The sequence below is a fragment of the Fundulus heteroclitus genome, chromosome 24, assembly GCF_011125445.2.
Source record: "Fundulus heteroclitus isolate FHET01 chromosome 24, MU-UCD_Fhet_4.1, whole genome shotgun sequence".
Classification (NCBI taxonomy): domain Eukaryota; kingdom Metazoa; phylum Chordata; class Actinopteri; order Cyprinodontiformes; family Fundulidae; genus Fundulus; species Fundulus heteroclitus.
Genome location: NC_046384.1, coordinates 1,723,272 through 1,739,172, shown reverse-complemented (window position 1 = coordinate 1,739,172; position 15,901 = coordinate 1,723,272). Strand labels below are relative to the sequence as shown.

General features: G+C 44.7%; 2 protein-coding genes across 2 annotated transcripts; both read right to left on the bottom strand.

Annotated features, from left to right (window-relative positions):
• Positions 1–6,779: 6,779 nt before the first annotated feature.
• LOC118557855 (zinc finger BED domain-containing protein 4-like) lies at positions 6,780–8,651 on the bottom strand. The gene is made up of 2 exons (XM_036128324.1): positions 7,981–8,651; positions 6,780–7,490 (listed from the first exon to the last, which is right to left on the bottom strand). The coding sequence occupies exons 1-2, from the start codon at positions 8,574–8,576 to the stop codon at positions 6,902–6,904; spliced, it is 1,185 nt and encodes a 394-aa protein (XP_035984217.1). The 5' UTR covers positions 8,577–8,651; the 3' UTR covers positions 6,780–6,901.
• Positions 8,652–10,086: 1,435 nt separating this feature from the next.
• Positions 10,087–15,463, bottom strand: LOC118557959 (gastrula zinc finger protein XlCGF8.2DB-like). Its single transcript, XM_036128493.1, has 2 exons — positions 15,457–15,463; positions 10,087–10,974 (listed from the first exon to the last, which is right to left on the bottom strand). Exons 1-2 carry the CDS (start codon positions 15,461–15,463, stop codon positions 10,178–10,180), a joined length of 804 nt encoding a protein of 267 aa, XP_035984386.1. The 3' UTR covers positions 10,087–10,177.
• Between the last annotated feature and the right edge of the window lie 438 nt (positions 15,464–15,901).

Below are 15,901 nucleotides of genomic sequence, written 5' to 3'. Positions count from 1 at the left end.
AAACTTCTACTCCAGAACTACAGGCCCATCTCAAACCTCCCCTTTATCAGTAAGATTATTGAAAAAGCTGTATTTCAACAATTAAACACCTTCTTAACAACGACCAGCCGCTTTGACGTTTTCCAGTCTGGCTTCCGTGCTCACCACAGTACAGAGACCGCCCTTATCAAGGTGTTTAATGACATCCATATAAATACAGACTGTGGAAGAACCACTGTGCTGGTTCTGTTGGACCTCAGTGCAGCATTTGATACTGTCGATCACTCCATTCTGTTAGAACGCCTGGAGAACTGGGTCGGCCTCTCTGGTACAGCTCTCAACTGGTTTAAATCCTACTTAAAGGACAGGGAATTTTTTGTATAGGTAGGTAACTTTACATCAGAGATGACAAAAATCACATGTGGGGTTCCCCAAGGGTCCATCCTGGGTCCCCTCCTTTTCAATATCTACATGCTCCCTCTAGCTCAGATAATAAAAAAATAACAACATCAGCTACCATAACTATGCAGACGACACACAGCTCTACGTCACCATGTCACCAGGTGACTATGAACCAATTCAGGAACTAAGTAAATGCCTAGAAGAAATCAATACGTGGATGTGCCAAAGTTTTCTTCAGTTGAATAAAAACAAAACAGAGGTAATAACATTTGGACCAATAGAGGAGAGATCAAAAGTTAGCACACAGCTCCAGCTGCTTCAGCTAAAAACCACTGATCAGGCCCGAAATCTGGGAGTAGTGATGGACTCAGACCTGAACCTCCAAATTCAATTCAATTCAATTCAATTTTATTTATATAGCGCCAAATCATGAAACATGTCATCTCAAGGCACTTTACAAAGTCAAGTTCAATCATATTATACAGATTGGGTCAGATTATACAGATTGGTCAAAAATGTCCTATATAAGGAAACCAGTTGATTGCATCAAAGTCCCGACAAGCAGCAGTCACTCCTGGGGAACCGTAGAGCCACAGGGAGAGTCGTCTGCATTGTACATGGCTTTGCTGCAATCCCTCATACTGAGCAAGCATGAAGCGACAGTGGGAAGAAAAACCACCCATTAACGGGAAGGAAAAACCTCCGGCAGAACCGGGCTCAGTATGAACGGTCATCTGCCTCGACCGACTGGGGTTACAGAAGACAGAACAGAGACACAACAAGACAGACAAACAAGCACAGAAGCACACATTGATCTAGTAATCTGTTCTACATTAGATGGTAGTAGCGGGTGAGCCGTCTTCTCTGGATGATGTCACAGTTAACAGAACGCCAGACCAGGTGTACCTACTATGAAGAAAAAGAGAGAGAGCAAAAAGTTAAAAGCTGAAATGACGACAGTCATTTCAATGTAATACAATGCAAAACTGGAGAACAGTAGACTGAAGAACAGTAGAAATCAGTAGAGTGAGAAAATTAGACCCTGATGTCCTCCAGCAGCCTAGGCCTATCACAGCACAACTATAGAGATAGCTCAGGGTATGAGCCACTCTAACTATAAGCTTTGTCAAAAAGGAAAGTTTTAACATTAGTCTTAAAAATAGATAGGGTGTCTGCCTCACGGACCAAAACTGGGAGTTGGTTCCACAGGAGAGGAGCCTGATAGCTAAAGGATCTGCCTCCCATTCTACTTTTAGAGACTCTAGGAACCAGCAGCAGACCTGCAGTCTGAGAGCGAAGTGCTCTGTTAGGAACATACGGGGTAATCAGAGCTCTGATATATGGTGGAGCTTGATTATTAAGGGCTTTATACGTTAGAAGGAGAATTTTAAATTCTATTCTTGATTTAACAGGAAGCCAATGAAGGGAAGCTAAAATTGGAGAAATATGATCCCTCTTGTTGATTTTCATCAGAACTCTTGCCGCAGCATTTTGAATCAGCTGAAGACTTCGAACTGCATTTTGTGGACTTCCTGATAGTAAAGAATTACAATAGTCCAGCCTTGAAGTAACAAATGCATGGACTAGTTTTTCAGCATCACTCCTGGACAGAATGTTTCTAATTTTGGCGATATTCCGGAGGTGAAAAAAGGAAACTCTGGAAACCTGTTTAATATGGGATTTAAATGACATGTCTTGGTCGAAAACAACACCAAGATTTTTAACTTTATTACCAGAGGCCAAGTTAATGCCATCCAGATTAAGGGATTGATTAAGAACTTTATTTTTTGAAGACTCTGGCCCAAAGATTACAACTTCTGTCTTGTCAGAATTTAAATGCAGGAAATTTAAAGTCATCCAGCTTTTGATGTCATCAAGACATGACTGCAGTCGAAGTAACTGATTGGATTCATCAGGATTTATGGATAAATATAGCTGAGTGTCATCAGCATAACAGTGGAAATTAATCCCATGCTGTCTGATAATTTTGCCAATCGGAAGCATATATATAGTAAATAGAATTGGTCCAAGGACTGAACCCTGTGGTACTCCACAAGTGACCCTAGAGTTTGAGGAAGATTTATTATTAACATGAACAAACTGGAATCTGTCCGACAGATAAGATTTAAACCAGCCTAATGCTTTTCCCTTAATCCCTACAGTATGCTCAAGTCTTTGTAGGAGAATATTGTGATCAACTGTATCAAATGCAGCACTGAGATCTAACAGGACAAGTATAGACACAAGTCCATTATCTGAGGCCATGAGAATATCATTAGTGACCTTCACCAGAGCTGTTTCAGTGCTATGATGAGCTCTGAAGCCTGACTGAAACTCCTCAAGTAGGTCATTACTTTGTAAATGTTCACATAGTTGATTAGCAACTACTTTCTCAAGAATTTTAGATAAGAAAAGAAGATTAGATATAGGTCTGTAATTTACTAACTCATCTTGATCAAGAGATGGTTTCTTAAGTAAAGGTTTAATAACAGCTACTTTAAAAGCCTGTGGTACATATCCATTTACCAAGGATACATTAATCATGTCTAAAATAGGACCACTGATCAGAGGGAATACCTCCTTAAACAACTTGGTTGGGATTGGGTCTAACATACAGGTAGAAGGTTTAGATGAAGCTAAAATTTTAGATAGCTCAGAAAGCTCTACTGCTTTTAAACAGTTCAGACACTGCGCAGGTTCTAAGGATTCCTCCAATGCTGCCTCACTTACTGAGGATGAGGTAATCATGTTTGGGAGGATGCCAATTATTTTATTTTTAATGGAATCAATTTTATTTATGAAGAATCCCATAAAATCATTACTGCTAAGAGCTAAGGGAATGGATGGATCAACAGAGCTGTGGCTCTGAGTAAGTTTGGCAACTGTACTGAAGAGAAATCTAGGATTATTCTTATTCTCCTCAATTAATAATGAAAAATATGCTGCTCTAGCTCTGCGAAGGGTCTTGTTATACAACAATAGACTGTTCTTCCAGATTAGGTAGGATTCCTCTTGGTGTGTAGAGCGCCATTTTCTCTCCAATTTCCTAACATTGTGCTTCAAGGAACGCAGCTCTGAATTAAACCAAGGAGCCAGCTTCCTGTGAATAATCACCTTCTTTTTCAAGGGAGCTACATTGTCTAATGCAGAACGCAATGAGGAAGTCATACCGTTTACAAAGACATCTATTTGTGAATTGGAAGAAACAACATTGCTGCTATCTGCAGGACATTTCTGCAATACGGAGGATATTAAAAAGGGGACAGACTCTTTAAGTTTTGATACAGCATTATCCGATAAAGATCTACTATAATGGAACCCTCTTTTGGGGGTGGAGAACTCAGTTAGATTAAACTCAAATGTTATTAAAAAATGATCAGATAGGACAGGGTTGTGAGGAAATACTGTTAATTCTTCACAATCAATGCCATATGTCAGAACAAGGTCTAAAGTATGGAGCCGCGAGTGCGTCGGTTTATGCACATTTTGAGCAAAACCAATTGAATCTAGGATAGTTTTAAAGGCTACACTAAGGTTATCACATTCTGTGTCAACATGGATGTTAAAATCACCCACTATAATAGCCTTATCAGTATTTAACACCAAATCAGATAAGAAATCTGACAACTCATCCAAAAACTGAGTGTAAGGGCCTGGTGGACGATACAAAACAACAAACAGAAGAGGTTTTATTGCTTTGCAGCTTGGATGAGGGAAACTGAGGGTTAAATGTTCAAAAGAACTGTAGTTATTAATTGGCCTGGGACTAATTAATAAATCAGACTGAAAGATAGTTGCCACTCCTCCTCCTCTTCCCACAGATCTGGGAATGTGGAAATTTGAATAACTGGAGGGGGTTGACTCATTTATACTAACGTAGTCCTCTTGTAGCCAGGTTTCTGTGAGACAAAACAAATCAATCTGTTTATCAGAAATCAATTCATTAACTAACAAAGTCTTTGGAGGGAGAGACCTTATATTTAATAGACCACATTTAATTGTTTTATTTTTAGGTTCAAGGTGAACCGTATTGATTTTTATTAGGTTTTTATGATTTGTTCCTTTTAGATAAGTTTTTGATCTGTTAAGTTTTGGCCGTGGGAAAGACACCGTCTCAATAGGATAATGGATGGGTAACAGTACAGAAGCTGCAGAGAGGTGTGTTAAACTACGGCTCTGCTTCCTGGTCTGGACCCTGGATTGTCAGCATTTAGGAGGACTAATAAATCCGGCCAGATTTCTAGAAAGAAGAGCTGCACCATCCAAAGTAGGATGGATGCCGTCTCTCCGGATCAGACCAGGTTTTCCCCAGAAAGTTCTCCAGTTATCAATGTAGCCCACGTCGTTTTCAGGACACCACCTAGACAACCAGCGGTTGAATGATGACATGCGGCTAAACATGTCATCACTGGTCAAATCAGGCAGGGGACCAGAGAAAATTACGGAGTCCGACATTGCTTTAGCAAACTCACACACCGAAGCAACACCAACTTTAGTGACCTCCGATCGGCGTGATCGGGTGTCATTACCGCCAGCGTGAATAACAATCTTACTGTATTTACGCTTATCCTTAGCCAGCAGTTTTAGGTAAGATTCTATGTCGCCCGTTCTGGCCCCTGGCAGGCATTTAACTATGGTCCCTGGTGTCTCTAGTGCCACGTTTCTGACTATTGAGCTCCCAATAACCAGGATCGGCTTCTCAGCGGGTGTGTCGCTGAGTGGGGAAAATTTATTTGAAACGCAGACGGGTCGGTGGTGAACTGGGGGCTGAAATCTAGAGCTATGCTTCCTACGAACTGTCACCCAGCCGGCCTGCTTACCCGGCTGCTCGGGTGCTTCTGGAGGACCACTAAGTGAACTAACGCTAGGTCTATGTGGCTCCGCGCTAGCAGAGGGGCGGCTATCAGCTGGTCTTTCCATAGCACGGAGCCGGGACTCTAATTCTGACACCCTCGCCTCCAAAGCTACAAAAACACTACATTTATTACAAGTACCATTATCACTAAAGGAGGCAGAGGAATAGCTAAACATCTGACACAGAGAGCAGGAGATAAGGGGAGACTTAGTCAGAGACGGAGAAGCTGAAGTAATAGTAGGAGAGGAAGCCATTGTGGAGCTAAGGCTAGGCTAGGCTAAAGCTAGGCTAGCGCCCTTCTACCACGCCAAGAGAGCAAACCGTGAAACACGAGGAGTTCCCAAGCGTGATGTGCAGCAACAGAAAATGTTTTAAAAGTGCTTATGTGTTAGAAACAGATGTTACAGCAAAGAGATTAAAGATAAAAGCGAGAGAATCTGAGCAACAAACCGTTGCTCACGCAGTGAAAACAGGAAGTGATACAATACGCCTTACCGCAAACAGGAAGTGACGTCAGAGGCAAAAGCATCTAAAGACAGTTACAAGGTCAGCTTTCTATCACCTGAGGAATATTTCCAGGATTAAAGGACTAATGTCTCAGCAGGATCTGGAAAAACTAATCCATGCGTTTATATTTAGTCGAATTGATTACTGCAACGTTGTTTTCACAGGTCTGCCTAAAAAGTGGATCAGACAGCGGCAGCTGATCCAGAACGCTGCTGCCCGCGTCCTCACTAAGACTAAGAAAGTAGAGCACATCACCCCAGTTCTAAAGTCCTTCCATGGCTCCCTGTATCTCAGAGAATAGACTTTAAAATACTTCTGTTAGTCTATAAATCCCTAAATGGCTTAGCACCTAAATACATCACAGACTTGTTATCAGTGTTTCAACCATCCAGACCAATCAGGTCTTCTGACTCCAGCCTGCTCTGCATACCTAGAACCAGAACCAGACATGGAGAAGCATCATTTAGTTCCTATGCTCCGCTTATCTGGAACAAACTTCCAGAAAACTGTAAAGATGCGGAAAGCCTGAGTTCTTTTAAATCAAGATTAAAAACACATTTGTTTAGGATTGCCTTCAACTGTTCTAGTTAACTGAATCACCACTTTTTTGTTCTATTTTCTATCTACATTTTATTCCTATTTGCTTTTATTCTGTTTTAATTTGCTATAGTTTAATCATGTAAAGTACTTTGCATTGTCTTTGTACTGAATTGTGCTATATAAATAAATTTGCCTTGCCTTGCCTTGCTTTATTTCTAAATAAGATACAAAAAAATCTGTCATTGTTAATTTACACAAACTTAAAGTGTACTTAAACTTAAAGTGTAGAGCAAAGAAAACAAAATCAAATATTTTGGGATGCCATGATAAAAAGGCATAAGGTATGTATTTTAGGCTTGTCCTGCGGTAATTAACTGAAAATAGGAGCCATGACGGAACGGTCACACATCTTTAGATAATATTATATTATCTAAAATAATTATTTTTATTTAAATAATTATTATTATATTATTAATATATCAGTAATTGGTTGGCTTTTTGTCCTAGCTCAAAATCTAAAATGTCCTTTTAATCACTGCAGACATTTTTCAGTAGTAATAAAGTTTTGTAAATTTCAAACAAATGCTAACTTTAAATGTTCTTTTAGCTCCTTTAAATCTACATACATTTAAAGTGCATAGCATGGAAATCATGAGTCAATGAGAAAGAAAGAAGAGGAATAGAGATTAGTAAAGCCATTTCTCTTAAAGCGTACTTGTTAAGCATCAATGGCAGATTTTTCTTTAGAAATATAAGCATCTCTGCATTTTTGGCAGACAGCTTGTTCCTCTTCTCATCTACAATATTCCCTGCTGTGCTAAAAAGTCGCTCACTATCTACACTTGTGCATGGAGCACATAGGTAGTCTTGTGCTGCTTGTGCGAGAGCGGGGAAACGACTTTTATTGTCTCGCCAAAAAACAAGCGGCTGTCCACTCCGTGGGATGACTGGCTCTGATAGGTAGAGGTTCATCTGCGATGATGTTGAGCTGCTGATGTCACCGCCACCATGTTCCCCGTCTTCATCCAACAACTCAGCATACATAGCGTTTAAGGAGCCAGCTCGTGGTACTTTCTCTGGGGGCTCGCTGCCAGTCGCTTCCAAACTTGCCTCACCATTTTGCTGCTCCTGTCCAGTAGCAAGGACATCAGAAAGCAGCCCGCGAATCTGGGGCTTGAGTGCGTCGGAGAAATATCTGTCTTTATACCTTTTTTTTGGTTGAAAAGAAAAATAAAACTTAATGGATTTACTTAAACAAGAATCAGATAAACTTTTTGATCTCAAAGGTCAAATTGGGTTAAGTTACAGCCTCTCCTTTCAAGAAAAGAAATACGTAACACCATAGACATTGTTCCATTATTTAATATATTTCATAGTTTATGCTCTGCTCTTGTTTTGATTAGTGAACTAGTTTTGGCCAAATAGGCAATAGCATACTCCAAATTAGCATTTTTACTCTGTAGTCTTAACTACTCTTCTTCCACATGTTTATTTTTCTAGTACATTTGAAGGAAATGTCAGCCAGCCTGCCTACTAAAAGATTAGAACACTAATCATTTCAGGCATGTATCAGTCATTTAGGCCAAGATAGATTTTTTTCTTGCAAGAGGAATTTGAAAACTTAAGAATTCAAGATATTCAATTAATATTGACATGAGACACAGAGAGAGAAAGAGTTGTGTGAATTAAGTTCTCACCTCGGATCGAGCACTGTTGCGATGGTATACAGGCGCTTCGATTGAATGTCACTGAATCTGTTCTGGACCGCTTCCAACAATGCTGCTTTTGAAGTTTTTACACCGTGGTCCGTCTCAGCGGCTTTCTCCAGAAGACGGGTTAAGGCTCTGATGGATGGTATAACATCTGCAGCCGATGCAGTTGATGAGCTGATCTGGTGCGTGAGCTCTTCAAACGGGGCTAGTAGAGAAATCATATTTTCCACCAATTTCCACTGGCTGCCAGTGAACATGGAAGGCAAGTCATAGTCAGCTCCATAAGCACCTAGGGCACGCTTCTGTTCCATCAGACTCTGTAGCATATTAACTGTACTGTTCCACCTGGTAGGTACATCCTGTTGCAGCCTCTTAATAGGCTGGCCAAGTTGCTTCTGAATATTTTGAAGTCGAGAGTAGGCAAGCTGGGAATGTTTGAAATGACCGACGATGCGTCTTCCATAGGCTATTATATCAGCGATGCTGCGTTGTGATAGAACTCCGTCGGCAACGGCAAGCTGCAGTGTATGAGCCATGCACGGCAGGCTGGGTAGATCTGCATCCCTCATGGCCTTTACCATGTTCAATTCAATTCAATTTTATTTATATAGCGCCAACTCATGAAACATGTCATCTCAAGGCACTTTACAAAGTTAAGTTCAATCATATTATACAGATTGGGTCAGATTATACAGATTGGGTCAGATTATACAGATTGGTCAAAAATTTCCTATATAAGGGAACCAGTTGATTGCTTCAAAGTCCCGACAAGCAGCATTCACTCCTGGGGAACCGTAGAGCCACAGGGAGAGTCGTCTGCATTGTACATGGCTTTGCTGCAATCCCTCATACTGAGCAAGCATGAAGCAACAGTGGGAAGAAAAACTCCCCATTAACGGGAAGGAAAACCTCCGGCAGAACCGGGCTCAAGTATGAACGGTCATCTGCCTTGACCGACTGGGGTTACAGAAGGCATTATCCGTGAGAATAACGTGCACTTTTTCCTTCGGGATTCCCCATGCGCGAAACATGTCGCAGAATGCTGCAGCAAGAGCCTCCGCGGTGTGTGACCCCGAAACAACTCTTTTTAACTCAAAGTTCTGATTAATAAACTGCGCAGTAAGGCTCAACATGGACATGGGACATACATTTGAACTTCAAATGTCACTTGTTAAGCTGATTGATGTGATGTTGTCCTTCATTAGGGTGTGAACATGTGCAAACACGGTTTGGTATAACTGCGGCAGGCAGACATCAGTGAAATATTTACGCCTGGGCAGAGTGTAGCGGGAATCCATGTAATACATGCGTCGCCGGAACCCTTCGTCTTCCATAATTGACAGCGGCTGGTGATCGAGGCATATGAATTCCATTATTTTGGCTGATATTTCCTTTTTTTTTCTTGCTGTCATTACTGTATGCTTTGTTAATCTGATTGGTTTATTTGGCCCGTCTATCACCAACATAGGCCAATGAGCTAACCAGTATTTTCGCCCCTTCCCAAAATTACTTCAACGATAGGTTTCCAGATGGATATGGTAAATGGACTGAACTTATATAGCGCTTTTCCAGTCATGTTGACCACCCAAAGCGCTGTACACTATAGCCACATTCACCCAGTCGCTCTCACTAACGCACACACATTTATACACCGAGACGCAGCTCGGTAGGCAACTTGGGGTTAAGTGCCTTGCCCAGGGGCACATCGACATGTGGCAGGGGGAAGCTGGAATCGCCCCGTGGCTTGGTGGGTTTAAGTCTATAAAATCCCTGAATGGCTTAGCACCTAAATACATCACAGACTTGTTATCAGTGTATCAACCCTCCAGACCACTAAGGTCTTCTGAATCAAGCCTAATCTGGTAAATGGCTTGTACTTGTACAGCATATTAAATAGTCCGACGACCCCAAAGCGTTTTACAACCTGTAAAAAGTTTACTTCCTATATTCTACCAACTGAAACAAACTTCCAGAAGACTGTGAAAAGAGCTTAAAAGCCTGAGTCATTTTAAATCAAGATTATAATTATCATTATTATCAATTATAAACACATTTGTTTAGGATTGCCTTAGACTGTTCTAGTTAAACTGTTAACTGAAACATTTAAATTTGTAGTCCAATTTGTTTCTGTTTTTATTTTATTTATGTAAAGCCCTTTGACGTGTCCTTGTACTGAAATGTGCTATACAAAAAAACTTGCCATTTCTTGCATTGTATGGTTTCTTCTGTGCTTGTTTAAGCTAGATTTTTGACTAAACCTTTGTCCACATAGATCACAACAGAAAGGCTTCTGTCCTGTATGGATTCTCATGTGTGTGTTTAAATTAACTTTTTGATTAAATCTTTGTCCACATAGATCACAACAGAAAGGCTTCTCTCCTGTATGGATTCTCATGTGTGTCTTTAAAGTAGATTTGCGGCTAAATCTTTTTCCACATAGATCACAACAAAAAGGCTTCTCTCCTGTATGGATTCTCATGTGTGTGTTTAAATGTACTTTTTGATTAAATCTTTGTCCACATAGATCACAACAGAAAGGCTTCTGTCCTGTATGGATTCTCATGTGTTTGTTTAAATTTACTTTTTGATTAAATCTTTGCCCACATAGATCACAACAAAAAGGCTTTTTTCCTGTATGGATTCTCATGTGGTTCTTTAAATGTGATTTCTGGCTAAAGCTTTGTCCACATAGATCACAACAGAAAGGCTTCTGTCCTGTATGGATTGTCATGTGTTTGTTTAAATTATGTTTGAGGCTAAAGCTTTGTCCACATAGATCACAACAGAAAGGCTTCTCTCCTGTGTGGATTCTCATGTGTCTGTTTAAAGCTGATTTTCTAATAAATGTTTTGCCACAGTCATCACAGCTAAGCTTCCCTCCTTTCTGTACTTTCCTTCCTGAGTCCACATTTTTCTTCTTTGTAGAACATTTCTTATATCCAGAGTCTGACAAGTGTTTCAGCTCAGACAGAGGGTGTTCTACATCACTGTCTTCTTCATCCTCCTCAGTGTCTTCAGCCTCTGAAGAAGTGGAAGCATCTCCATGATCTTGTATCCTGATGGATTCTTCTCCATCATTCTCTTCTGGAAGCTCTCTGCCTTTAATCTGGTCTGGATAAAGCTGTGAGAGCAGCAGAGACTGTTCATCATCCAGACTCTTTATGGGAGGAACAGCGACTGGAAACCTGATGGCATTAATCACCTCCTTCCCATTGAGCCGCTCTCCTGGCAGACTGATGTAGACTCCCTCCTGTTCCTCCTTGATGTGGGGGGGCTTTGGGTCATGCAGGTCATCAGGAGGTCTGTGGTCTAAAGAAGCTTCTTTTTTAACAATCAGCTTCTGCTGAACATCTGCAGGAAACATTGAAACACATTTTTCACATTAGATAGTATTTTGATCTCAGCCTGAACTGAGGCACATTTTAATTCTGATATATTTAGGAAATTTTGCTAGATTAAATTCTTTGACAGAACATGAAGACAAGTAAAACGCAGAAAAAAATGACATGACTTATAACCCCTGCAAAAACTCTGTTCTTTGTCCGTCCGTCCGTCCGTCCGTCCGTCCGTTGTCTTCCGCTTATCCGGGGTCGGGTCGCGGGGGTAGCAGCTTCAGTAGGGAGGCCCAGACGTCCCTCTCCCCAGCCACTTGGGCCAGCTCCTCAGGAGGAATCCCAAGGCGTTCCCAGGCCAGCCGGGAGACATAGTCCCTCCAGCGTGTCCTGGGTCTTCCCCTGGGTCTCCTCCCGGTGGGACGTGCCCGGAACACCTCTCCAGGGAGGCGTCCAGGAGGCATCCTGACCAGATGCCCGAGCCACCTCAACTGGCTCCTCTCGACGTGGAGGAGCAGCGGCTCTACTCTGAGTCCTCCCCGGATGACTGAGCTCCTCACCCTATCTCTAAGGGAGAGCCCAGACACACTACGGAGAAAACTCATTTCAGCCGCTTGTATCCGGGATCTCGTTCTTTCGGTCACGACCCAAAGCTCGTGACCATAGATGAGGGTAGGAACGTAGATCGACCGGTAAATCGAGAGCTTCGCCTTTTGGCTCAGCTCTCTCTTCACCACAACGGATCGGTACAGCGCCCGCTTCACAGCAGACGCTGCACCAATCCGCCTGTCGATCTCCCGCTCCATCTTCCCCTCATTCGTGAACAAGACCCCAAGATACTTGAACTCCTCCACTAGGGGCAGGACATCCTCCCCAACCCGGAGAAGGCACTCTACCCTTTTCCGGTTCAAGACCATGGTCTCGGATTTGGAGGCACTGATTTTCATCCCGGCCGCTTCGCACTCGGCTGCGAACCGCTCCAGTGAGAGCTGTAGATCACGCCCTGATGAAGCCAATAGGACCACGTCATCCGCGAATAGCAGAGACGCAATCCTAAGGCATCCAAAGCGGATCCCCTCAACACCTTGGCTGCGCCTAGAAATTCTGTCCATAAAAGTTATGAACAGAATCGGTGACAAAGGGCAGCCTTGGCGGAGTCCAACTCTCACCGGAAACGAGTCCGACTTACTGCCGGCAATGCGGACCAGACTCTGACACCGGTCGTACAGAGACCTGACAGCCCTTATTAAAGGGTCCGGTACTCCATACTCCCGGAGTACCCCCCACAGGATCCCCCGGGGGACACGGTCGAATGCCTTCTCCAGATCCACAAAGCACATGTAGACTGGTTGGGCAAACTCCCATGCCCCCTCAAGAATCCTGCTGAGGGTGTAGAGCTGGTCCAGTGTTCCACGGCCAGGACGAAAACCACACTGCTCTTCCTGAATCCGAGATTCGACTATCCGACGGACCCTCCTTTCCAGAACCCCTGAATAGACCTTACCAGGGAGGCTTAAGAGTGTGATTCCTCTGTAGTTGGAACACACCCTCCGGTCCCCCTTTTTAAATAGGGGGACCACCACCCCAGTCTGCCAATCCAGGGGAACTGCCCCCGATGTCCACGCAATGTTGCAGAGCCGCGTTAACCAACACAGCCCCACAACATCCAGAGCCTTAAGGTACTCAGGGCGAATCTCATCCACCCCCGGAGCCTTGCCACCGAGGAGCTTTTTAACAACCTCGGCAACCTCAGCACCAGAGATGGGAGAACCCGACCCAGAGTCCTCAGGCTCTGCTTCCTCAATGGAAGACGTGTTGGTGGGATTAAGGAGGTCTTCGAAGTATTCCGCCCACCGACGCACGACGTCCCGAGTCGAGGTCAGCAGCACACCACCCCCACTGTAAACAGTGTTGGTACTGCACTGCTTCCCCCTCCTGAGACGCCGGATGGTGGACCAGAATCGCTTCGAAGCCGTACGGAAGTCTTTCTCCATGGCCTCTCCGAACTCTTCCCACGCCCGAGTTTTTGCCTCGGCGACCAGCCGAGCCGCCTGCCGCTTCGACTGCCGGTACACATCAGCTGCTTCCGGAGTCTCACAGGCCAAAAAAGCCCGGTAGGACTCCTTCTTCAGCTTGACGGCTTCCCTCACCGCTGGTGTCCACCAGCGGGTTCGAGGGTTGCCGCCACGACATGCACCGACAACCTTGCGGCCACAGCTCCGACTAGCCGCCTCAGCAATAGAGGCGTGGAACATGGTCCATTCAGACTCAATGTCCCCCGCCTCCCTCGGGACGTGTTTAAAGTTCTCCCGGAGGTGGGAGTTAAAGCTCCGCCTCACAGGGGACTCCGCCAGACATTCCCAGCAAACCCTCACAGTACGTTTGGGCCTGCCCGGTCGGACCGGCTTCCTCCCCCGCCATCGGAGCCAACTCACCACCAGGTAGTGGTCGGTGGAGAGCTCCACCCCTCTCTTCACCCGAGTGTCCAAGACATGCGGCCGCAGGTCAGATGAAACGACAACAAAGTCGATCATTGAACTGCGACCTAGGGTGTCCTGGTGCCAAGAGCACATATGGACACCCTTATGCTTGAACATGGTGTTTGTGATGGACAATCCATGACGAGCACAGAAGTCCAACAACAAAACACCACTCGAGTTCAGATCAGGTGGGCCATTCCTCCCAACCACGCCCCTCCAGGTCCCACTGTCATTGCCCACGTGAGCGTTGAAGTCCCCCAGCAAAACGAGGGAGTCCCCAGGAGGGGCACTCTCCAGTACCCCTTCCAAGGACTCCAAAAAGGGTGGGTAATCTGAACTGCTGTTTGGCGCATAAGCGCAAACAACAGTCAGAACCCGTCCCCCCACACGAATGCGGAGGGAGGCCACCCTCTCGTTTACCGGGGAAAACCCCAACGTGCAGGCACCGAGATGGGGGGCAACAAGTATGCCAACCCCAGCTCGGCGCCTCTCACCATGGGCAACTCCAGAGTGGAAGAATGTCCAGCCCCTCTCAAGGAGACTGGTTCCGGAGCCAGAGCGGTGCGTCGAGGTGAGTCCGACTATCTCTAGTCGGAACCTCTCAACCTCGCGCACAAGCTCAGGCTCCTTCCCCACCAGAGAGGTGACATTCCACGTCCCAAGAGCCAGCTTCTGCAGCCGAGGATCGGAACGCCAAGGTCCCCGCCCTCCACTGCTACCCGTTACACATTGCACCCGACCCCTTTGGCCCCTCCGACAGGTGGTGAGCCCATCGGAAGGGGGACCCATGTCGCCTCTTCGGGCTGAGCCCGGCCGGGCTCCATGGGCAAAAGCCCGGCCACCAGACGCTCGCCAACGTGCCCCACCTCCAGGCCTGGCTCCAGACTGGGGCCCCGGTGACCCGCGTCCGGGCGAGGGAACACGAGGTCCAACAATCGTACTCATCATAAGGGGAGTTTTGGGCTGCGCTTTGTCTGGTCCCTCACCTAGGACCTGTCTGCCATGGGTGACCCTGCTAGGGGCTTAAAGCCCCTGACAGCATAGCTCCTAGGATCACTGGGACACTCAAACCCCTCCACCACGGTAAGGTGGCAGCCCAGGGAGGGGTCTGTTCTTTGTAGAGCTACCTATTTCACCTTAAAGTGCTGATGACACGACATCGACCTTTTCAGCCATGCTTTAAAACAAAATGTTAGGCTTTGTCCAATGTGTCTAATATGTCCATGTCCACACATAAAAGAGCATCAGATTATAAGATTGTTATATTATATTTTACTATTCTCTGCAGGTTTTATTTTTATTTACCATGTTTATTGCATTTATCAAGTATTTACTCATTACTATTAAAAGGTTTTAAGGTTTGAGTTCATTCAGACAAAGTGTTTTTCAGATGACTGATATCTGTCTCCTATGTTACAGAGTAAGGCCTGGTGCAAGAAACAGTCTCACCATAAATGTTGATTTTTTTTGCGAGCGCTATCTTATCTGTGATGAATTACACCCAGCCATCTGTTGATACTCCTTTTCCTGTTCAATGAATGCTCAATTGTTAAGGTTGTTCTGCATACCTGCACTGCTAGTTTATGATGTCAAAGGTCACTCTGAAGTATGTCTCCCCCTTCCTTAAACTCTGCAATGTATATACGGACCTCCCATTTCTGGCGTTTAAAATAAGCCAAGTTAGCAACACTTTTATTTTGGGATCTTATTTATTATACACACCCCTGTTCCCTCGATAGAACCAGCACCAGGAGACGACATGGACCAGGACCGAGATAGGGAGCTGGACACGGAGCCCTCCAAACATCTACACCCCCTCACCTGAAAACATAATCCCACCCCAACACTAACAACTCTCAACACACATGACAATAGACACCCAGGCTGCGTTCACCCCCACTCCCCCTTCCTCCCCTCCTCCCAGGGGGAAAGGGACCCCTAAAGGAGGGAGCATCAACTGGGACAAACTGCTTAACCCAGAACTGCCTGCCACACTTGGATAGCACCGGACACAAGGAAATGACTCACATCTGTCAGATAGGGTCCCTGAGGTGACACAGTTTCTCTAATGATGACACAATTTGGATGTGTACG